At 35.6% G+C, this 10,222-nt stretch overlaps 1 protein-coding gene across 1 annotated transcript in view; it reads right to left on the reverse strand.

Moving 5' to 3' along the window:
- The window catches only part of LOC107718835 (potassium voltage-gated channel subfamily KQT member 5-like), a 141,444-nt gene that overhangs the window by 17,131 nt on the left and 114,091 nt on the right, over positions 1–10,222 (reverse strand). The window contains exons 7-9 of the mRNA XM_016526071.1: positions 9,151–9,246; positions 3,638–3,732; positions 1,561–1,587 (exon numbers count right to left, since the gene is read on the reverse strand). Of these exons, the coding sequence (XP_016381557.1) occupies positions 1,561–1,587; positions 3,638–3,732; positions 9,151–9,246 (218 nt within the window). The remainder of the gene's footprint in view (positions 1–1,560; positions 1,588–3,637; positions 3,733–9,150; positions 9,247–10,222) is intronic.

Raw genomic sequence — 10,222 nt, forward strand, 5'->3', positions numbered from 1 at the left:
GCTCATTTCACGCCACTATATTATGACACACAGCTACATATTATGAAATTTACTTGCATACCAGAACACCCAAGAAGATACATAACTCGTTCACATAAAACACATTGCTTTCCACATTTCAGTTACAAATGGTCTGAGAATGAACATTCTGAAGCTTAGCAAGTTTACACATCAACTAAATGCCCACTGATACTCTAACAAATGTATTTTGATGTGGTTTTGAAGTAGTTTCTGATTTAATTGCTTGTGTACACCAGGAACTGACCATATGTCCAGTTACTGCCCCCTATGCAGCCACATCAACACTGCCACCAATTTTTCCAAAGAGTCTGTCTGCCATGAATCACCTTCACCATTAGTCAAGCATAGATTAAATCACTGTACTAAAGTGATTATGGGTCAATGACACATAAAGATGTCCAAGATGATGAAAATAAAGCATACAGTAAGCTCCTGGACATGTAAACAAGAAAACAAAAAAGTTTTGATTTAACGTCAAGGGGCATAAGCAAACAAAAAATGTCTTACCCCTTGAATTGAATAAACATGAGTGTTGACACAGTAATCATTATTTTCCGTTGCTACTCACTGGAATTCTCCATTGCTCACATTATGGTTTGACATGTTGTGTCGTGTGTTTGATATTGCGCCAAGTTTTTTTTGTTTACAGCTATTGCTTACTAATAAAAAGCAATTAATTGAAGCTATTATCTAGCAAAAAACATATTATATATATATATATATATATATATATATATATATATATAAAAGAAGACTTATGTTGGCTGCATTTATTTAATAAAAAATACATTACAAAATAGTAATACTGTGAAGTATTATTAAAATATATATATAAAAAAAAAATCTATCTACTTTAATTTAAAAATGAATTTTATTCCTGTAATGGAAAGCCTAAATTTTCAGCAGCCATTACTCCAGTATTCATCGTCACATGATCCTTCAGAAATAATTCTAATATACTGATTAATATTATATAGTATACAATATATATTGGGGCTCAATTCATATTATTATCACACTTAATATTTTTTGTTAAACTCATAATTTCTTCAGGATTCTTTGATGAATAGAAAGTTAAAAAAGAACAGCCTTTATCTGAAATTTGAAAATGTAAACATTTAAATGTCTTTACTGCAACTTTTAATCAATTTAATGCATCCTTGCTGAATAAAAATATTATCTTACTGATTATAATGTACAAGTAATATAATAAACCAAATTAAAATCAATAGTTTACTAATTATATGTAGCCTTGTTATAAGAGACAGTACAGTTAGCTTCACATTGGTGTCCTGATCATCCTGTCTTGGTTTATTATGTGATAATTAGCAGATACCACACATACTATAGCTACTATTTCAAATAAATAAAAAATCAGTGGGAGTGAATGATAAAGCAAGACATGTAACATGCCATGACTGAATGTACTTAATTCTTCTCCCTATTTTTATTGATGCACTGGAAGCTAAAAGACAATCAATACTTAAATAATTAAAACATTCCGGACACTAGGAGGATGTAGATACGAGAACAACAAACCTGCTGATGGATTCCCCCTGGTCTTTCCTTCAGGTGTTAGTTAAAAACATAGAGAGAAAAGAGGCAGGATATTAACACTTCACATGACCGACAGAAACTAATAAGGAGACTACAGAAGAGACACAGATGCCTCTGAAATATACGAAGTGTTTCATTGTAGGAATGACACACCAATATATTTCACTGTGTCACACAAATTATAGTTTAAATGTTAAAAAAAGGAAATTAAACAAATATACCTCAACACACACACACACACACATTAAGAGTAGGAAGAAATGGAGAGTCTTTTTTAAGACAGGCAGCAAACAAGCAGGCAAGCAAGCTATGAGCAATGCACAGTCAAGCTGACTAAGACAAGCGCTAACAGAAGAGGGACAGCTGTGTTATCAAGGGCTGCTCTGTGTGTAATTACTCCAGAATTGGGGAATTGCCTGAACATAGCAGTACACCCATTTGTCAGAGCATTGTCATGTGTCTGTCTTCAGGTGTCAGTCCACAAACTGTCCTGGCTTCTATTCAGTTTGATTTATCGGTAGGGGAAATTTCAGTTAGCTACAGCATATACACGAGGAAGCAGGTGTGAGGCTGTGGCTCTCATCCAAACGGAAACTTTGAAGCTTCAGTTATACAGAAGACTTATGTCCACTGTCAAAACCTGAGGGTTGTGAGCTATTTCAGTAACTGTACATCATTAAGTATTATTTTGGGGAACTTGTACTATTGAAACTGAATATTTGTTCTCTTATTGAATTACATTTCTAAGGGCAAATCACACTTTTCAAATTGTCATACTCATTTAGCCTTCCAAAGAACAAAGTAAATTTGCAGAACATAATGACCCAAATATTTGATCTTTTTTGTGCATCTTACAGAGCTAGAGGGCCATTCAAATTACACTCACACAAGCTAATAAAATGCATTTCATGGTAATTAGCCTCCACTAGTTTACTAGTATTTGTCCTCATGAAGAGATTTTTCATCAGTCACCAACAGTCTTTGACCTAAAAAAAAAAACGTTCTAATTCTAGCTATTCTCAGGAATGAACAACTTGATTTGAGTATAAACACATTATTCTATATTAATAATGATCCAGCATCAAAGAATAATAAAACCATTTGATGTTGCATTTAAAGTTTAACAGTTTTGACTAATGTACAGTTCTTTATTTATTTAGTAATAAATAATTATTTAGTATAGAGTCAGAAGAGTGGGGTTTGTATCAAAGAAATAGTTTTGTTTGTTAGATATCCTTATTTTGTTAATTTCAGCAGTCTATGAAAGCTGCTTCCACCACGAAGTAAAATTTATAACAAAACTGATTTTATGTCTCCAAGTTAACAACTTGCAATTTAGACTTTATTCTTTGAATAAGCGAGTTTATAATAACTCATAATAACTTTATCACAATTATCAGTGTAAATATCACAATTTTGAGGTCCCTCTTAAAATAGATATAAACTCCAAGAAATATATAAAAAAAGTCTGAAATGTGAGCTGAACTCAGAATTATGAGGAAAAAATCTGAATTGTGAAATATATGCTCACAATTCTGAAAAGAAAAGACTGAATTTTGAGATACAAACGTGCAATTCTGGAAAAAAAAAGTCCAAGTGTGAAATGTTATCTTAAAATTGCAGATGTAAACTTATATTTGCAAGAAATAAAATAAAAAAAATGTGTTATAAGTCTGAATTGCAAGATAAAACTTGCACTTCTGAGAAAAAAGTCAGAATTGTGAGATGAAAAGTTTATCATTATTCAGTAGCAATTCATGTATGTTTTAGGAAAGATATTTTGACATTTAACATTACAATTTTGAAAAAGTATCCATACTTGGGTATAATTTATTTGTACTTTTGACATCTGGCCATATGCGTTTTTTCAGTGACCTAATGAGGATTTAAATAAGCATGGATATCTATAGACTACGGTAGGGCACAGAAGAGATGATTATGCTTAGGAAGAGAGACAGATTGAAGGAAAACAGAGTTTATTTGATGAGGGAAGTGGGGAAATGAGAGCTACAGAAGCACTGACACCAAATACGACACCAGCTGCCAGAGTTGTACCTACTTTGTAGGGCTGCAGGTATGCAACGCCTTCAAATGAGGCTTCCAGGTAGCAATGGAAACCGAGTTCTCATCAGCCGCATAGCTACGCCACACACACTACGTGCAGAATATACAAAACCAGGAAAATAGGGAGGGAAATGAGGACAGTAGAAAGTAAAAAGAGAAATACACAAGGCCAGGAAAAAAGCAGGGATTGGAAAAAAAAAGGAGAACAACAAAAGAAAAAAGAAAGATTAGTAACAACCGGTTCATGTAAGTGCTCTTCCATCAGTTCACTGCATTGATACATGCCTTTGAGGAGGGAGAACACTTTTATAGAACAGCCATGTGGCACTCAGGTATGTTCTGGAGAGGTCTGTGGAGTAGAGACGCCACGCAGCCTGGTGCAGGAGACAGACACACACAGACGGAGACATGGGTGGAGAAAGACAATAGCATGGTGAGGGAACAGCCAGTGAATCATTGATCAAGCTCAAGACATTTCTTCAAACCGCTGCTTTCATTTTGTTTAAATGTTCGAAGTTTTCAGCAATGCTGGAAAACATGTTAGCCTATGTCTTTTGAGGACCAAAAGTCTGAGACCACTAGTGAAAATGCTTTTTTAAAAATAAGATTATCTGCATAACAATGCGAGTAAAAAGTAAAAAATGAATTCATTATTTCTTAGCATATGGTTTTGCTTAGAAATAATGCAGCACTTGAGTTGCATGACCTTCACAAGTTAGTGGAAAACCCGATAATTATGTTTTCCAGCATGATCTGAGAATGATCCAAAGAGCATCTTGAGGAAGTAAGAACATCTGACCGTCGGTCCAAATAGTCACATGTCTCTAATGTATTAAATATCTCTTATTTGTGTAATAATGCTTCATTTTTTTATGTTAATGTTCATTTTTGATCAGGTTTAAATTGCAGTATATTTGAATTCCAGATTTTTGATGATGTCTTAGACTTTTGGATCCCACTGTATACAATTCAAGAAGATTTGAGTGTTTTTCACACATCTACCATGTCCAAATATGAGAGCAGATCAGTGTTGAACAAATGTCTTGACGTTTGGGTGGCACACACAACATCAAAACAGCCAAAGGACTTAAATGTAAGTGATGTGGTGAATGAAAAGAGGAATACATTTATCCAGTGAAAAGTGTTTATAAAGCACAAACTTTTTAAAATAAAAGCAAAAAGTGTTTGTGGCCTCGTATGTTTTAATTTAAGGGTTTACGTGTGGCCATTTGGCTCTAAAATAGTATTATTTCAATCTAAATACCATTATATAATTAATACTTTTATGAGTATTTGACCACACAGATGTTGTTGTAGGATATAATGTACAGCCAACACGAACCCCTGCTTGCATTTAACTTCTGATTTTGCAATGTATATGAAAATAGCATTTTATTCATTGGTAATAGATTGATTTGTAAAAAGTGGGCTATGTATACTAGAATGAAGCAAGCCTTGAATGTGAATTTACTAAAACAAAACCTAATTTCTTTTTTTTTTCTAAATTATCCAATATACTGAATGATGCCAGCAGAAATGGAAAGTGGTTGCTAAGGAAGAACATGTCATTTTGATTAAAAACTACAAACAAAAGAAACAAAACGAATAATGTGCACTAATGAAGCATTCATAATAGGTACATGCATTAAGAAAGTCAACAGGGTCATTTTTATTTAATGTTGACTTATAATAATGTGATAATGGATATGGTTTTATGCATCAAGATGTAAAACTGCGTTAAAAACCATAAGAAAGAAACAGAAGACGTGTTGTGAGGAGAAAAACATCAGAAGGATGAAAGATTGAAGATGGAGCTCTCAAACTGCGTGACGCAGCAGTGAGGAGGGAGGGCATATTTTCCATCATTCTCTACAATAATGTCAGTAAAAGAGAAAAGGCAATCGTAACATGCAGGAAAGAATCCGAACCCAGACATAGCTGAGAGTCATACTCCACAGATCATAATTAAGATATATTTTCCTGGGTTATATAAAGACCTGAAGTGATTTAAGGGAGGTGAGAGAGCACAAATGATGAGAAATATTGCACCAATGCAGTCCCTGCAACATTACATCTTAAACAACACAGCACGGTTAAAATACAGAGTTATTGACAACAGTAATTAAAGCTGGATGGTTGGATGCCCGCTGAAAGGCCTTTGGAAAAAGGAAAGAAAATTAAAAGCAGGGTGAAGACAGATCAGGAAAAGAGACAACATAAACATTAGGACTGATGAATACATGAGACATTCTCTGTCTGCAATATCAGAAAACAACCTGGAGAAAGAAAAGGGGTCATGGTGGTTAAAATAGTTGGGAAATTGCATGTGGGTTTTCAACAGCAGCCAAAAGGAAGTAACTCATTTCTATAATATTACAGGACCTCAATGTTTTGTAGATGTGTGTTTGTGTGTGTGTGGACATTTTCCTGGAGTAAATCTGTTTCTTCTGCTAAAGGAGAAGGATGCACCGTCCATTAGGAAGAGCTATTTGGATTGCAGCTTGTACGACTTTATTCTCATTTTCATAGTTCATTTGAGGCTTTTTGGGGCGTTATTTTAATGGCAAATGTCGAGTGCATTATTGTAATACGAGAGGGCGCCAGCACGAATCTCTCGCCTTGCTCTCCCATATAGAGATCATGGCTCTGCGCTCCCTCGGATATTACATGTGCGCCCTCAAACTTTGTCCTGTGTACGTGCGAGTGCTTATTGTAAACAGGTATTTATTAAATAATTTTATTTAGTGAAGCGCAACCCTCATAGAAAGAATGGGCCTCATTCATAAAACACAAGCAGAACGAATTTTTGTGTAAATCGTTCGTAAAGCTGTTCCGACGTAAATTTTCGGATTCATGAAAGTGGTCGTATTTTCAAAATGTTAACGTTAGTTGGTACGAAAGAAATGTACACCTGCTCCTTACCACTTGTAAATGGTGCGTAAAACGTTCCGTGTTCTTCTTGGCAAAACTGATGACACTGAATTTTGATGCACTGCTATCATAATACTTTACAAGGTTGTTTGCTCTGTTTTTGTATTTTTTTGTAGCTGAGTTGATAGTGCTTGTCACTGTCACTTTTTACCCAGCCGTCCAATTAATGGAGGAGGGGCGGGACAAATACTTACCGACCAATCATCCTACTTGTACAACAACTGAACAACAATAAAGAAGTTAATATTGCTGGTTACTGCACTTTTATATTCAGTAAATTTCTTCAAAATGAGATACTAGTAATACGTTACTGCCGTGGATATTCCATATCATAGCAACCAAATAGACAGCTGGAAAAATGCTGTGCCAGGGTCATGGTGGTTAAAATAGTTGGGAAATTGCATGTGGGTTTTCAACAGCAGCCAAAAGGAAGTAACTCATTTCTATAATATTACAGGACCTCAATGTTTTGTAGATGTGTGTTTGTGTGTGTGTGGACATTTTCCTGGAGTAAATCTGTTTCTTCTGCTAAAGGAGAAGGATGCACCGTCCATTAGGAAGAGCTATTGTCCTCAGGGAGGCCCTTGCTCAGAATTCCTTCTGTGGAAACACATCATAAATATCTGCAAGTGTTTCCTTTGGCTCTGACGGAAGATAATAGTCCTCATGTAATCAATGCCCATGGTATTGTTCGCTTTCTCTTCTTTCATTTAAAAATGAACATGGTTCATTATTATAATTTCATTCAAATAATTTTTTTATTATTAAAAACGTTTAGATGTTTTAACTGGAAAAGATGACAAATAAACTGATAAAGATTTATTTATTTTACAATTAATTGTTAATTCAAAAATAATTTTAATAAAAAAAAAAAAATATATATATATTATATATATATATTTTAATGGCAAATGTCGAGTGCATTATTGTAATACGAGAGGGCGCCAGCACGAATCTCTCGCCTTGCTCTCCCATATAGAGATCATGGCTCTGCGCTCCCTCGGATATTACATGTGCGCCCTCAAACTTTGTCCTGTGTACGTGCGAGTGCTTATTGTAAACAGGTATTTATTAAATAATTTTATTTAGTGAAGCGCAACCCTCATAGAAAGAATGGGCCTCATTCATAAAACACAAGCAGAACGAATTTTTGTGTAAATCGTTCGTAAAGCTGTTCCGACGTAAATTTTCGGATTCATGAAAGTGGTCGTATTTTCAAAATGTTAACGTTAGTTGGTACGAAAGAAATGTACACCTGCTCCTTACCACTTGTAAATGGTGCGTAAAACGTTCCGTGTTCTTCTTGGCAAAACTGATGACACTGAATTTTGATGCACTGCTATCATAATACTTTACAAGGTTGTTTGCTCTGTTTTTGTATTTTTTTGTAGCTGAGTTGATAGTGCTTGTCACTGTCACTTTTTACCCAGCCGTCCAATTAATGGAGGAGGGGCGGGACAAATACTTACCGACCAATCATCCTACTTGTACAACAACTGAACAACAATAAAGAAGTTAATATTGCTGGTTACTGCACTTTTATATTCAGTAAATTTCTTCAAAATGAGATACTAGTAATACGTTACTGCCGTGGATATTCCATATCATAGCAACCAAATAGACAGCTGGAAAAATGCTGTGCCACCAAAGCATTCTCAAGCGCCACCAGCTGGTCGTTTTAAGAAGAGCGCTTGACATTTTTTCAGCTGGCTAATAAACGCTTTGGTGGACACACGTTATTGAATATTTATTGTTAGGCATATGGCTTATTAGTCTGTTTTGCATTTATGCTATATACTGAAGCCAAACCTGAGAAAATAGATCAGAATATTCCACTGCGTTCCTGGACACACAATTTGCGTAGTTGTAATTCATATGCGGGGATTATGCTAATTGTGAATGAGCGTGCAGAGCGCCCTATTTGCGAATGATTGGAATTAATTAACATACACATGTTTAACTATCAAATCTGATGTGTACGAAGTGAATCTGGAGGGGAGTTTTTGGGAAGGTCCGTTTTACGCGCAAATTACTCCGAATTTACTTCTATATTTACGAATGTTTCATGAATGAGGCCCAATGTGTGTATTATGCCTATTTAGGTAGGCGGGGGTTGAGAGCACCCACCGGCAGAAACATATCGGCGCCTATGTTTACATTTATTTCAGTTAATATTTATTTCAAGTAACATTCTACGTTTTTCTTTCTTTTTTTAGTTTCTGACTTAACTATAATAACTGATTTAAAATGACAATATCAGGGAAGAGTGCCATTGTCTTATAAATGTCCCGTTATAAAACTGGCAGGTATGAAACTAATTTGATATTAACATAGTAACTGTGTGCAGTGTAAGTGTATATTGAAGTGAATCTGATCTTTGAGGATGAGAATCAGAACAGGGCAAATTATACATAGAGAAGAAATGCTTAAGTTCTTCGGGTTCCTTAAAAACCACCAATTATGAAACATGAAGAGATTTGAGCATTAAGCGTTCTTTGTTTTAAATTCTAATGAAGCAACATGTGTTGAGTTCTGAATGTCTTGACTGATCGAGATTTTGAGATAGGATGAGCTTACCTGTATGAGGCTGGCTGCTGGGTTTCTCCTCTTTTCAAAGTGCTTCTGTCTGTGCTGCTCTTGGACCTTCAGAGCAAAGCCAGAGCCAAGAATACCCTACACCCACAGAAAAGAACACAAACGCACCCTATTACTAAGGTTGAATCTGCTGATTTGGACTAACGCCTGTTTCACACATACTCCATTTGCAGTGCGTATGCGGTCCATGTGCGTTACGTATGCGGTGCAGAAGCAGCACGGACTCATTGTGCTTTCACACAGGACGCGTTTGCAGTCCACTCCTGATCCGTGGCTGTTTACCACGAACCCAACATTTATCTATTATTTTGATTTCAAATCCAAACGTTGTTAGCCTATACTGAAAGTGATTTTCATTATTGTGATCCTCTTTTATCACAGTACAGTTACACAATCTTTCATAGACATATTCACGTTTAAACTCAATTAATATAAACAGCGTATTAAATGCATTTGGCTTCTAGATTTGTATATTAATTTGCTCAAGCAAGTGGAAACACATTTAAACAGCATATAGCCTACTTTTCTTGTGTTAGGCTATCACAAATATTTTAAATTAAAACTTACCACTGACAGAAACAGTCGGCTCTCGTGCCTTTTACATTTAAATCTTTATTACAAACAGTCCAGCGGGTCTTAAAGAACTTTGTTTTTCTACCTCCACAAAACAAGTGCATGTTGCCTTGTTTATCTAAAAGTGCACTTTTCTTTGTTTTAAACCTAGCCGAAAAGCCTGTGAAACACAGTAGACTAATTATACCTATTTATTGTGAAATTACTACATTTCAGTCTCAACCCATGTTCATTTTTACCGCGAACAAAGCGCTGTCACTTTAATTCAGCGCGTGCAGCACAGCAGAAATAGACTTGGGCCTGTGTCGAGCTCGTCCATCCGCGGTTGAGTATACTTTGAAAGTTGTGCGGACGCGGCTGTGCGCGAGACGGAATGGAACGCGGAGAGTGAAATATACCCGAGCCTTTAGACTCGGAACGCAATCGTGTGCAGTGTGAACGCTCTGATCCGTTAACATGGGCGCGGAAAAAATACGCACCA

Source organism: Sinocyclocheilus rhinocerous, unplaced genomic scaffold (assembly GCF_001515625.1).
Source record: "Sinocyclocheilus rhinocerous isolate Xijiao unplaced genomic scaffold, SAMN03320098_v1.1 scaffold3288, whole genome shotgun sequence".
Classification (NCBI taxonomy): domain Eukaryota; kingdom Metazoa; phylum Chordata; class Actinopteri; order Cypriniformes; family Cyprinidae; genus Sinocyclocheilus; species Sinocyclocheilus rhinocerous.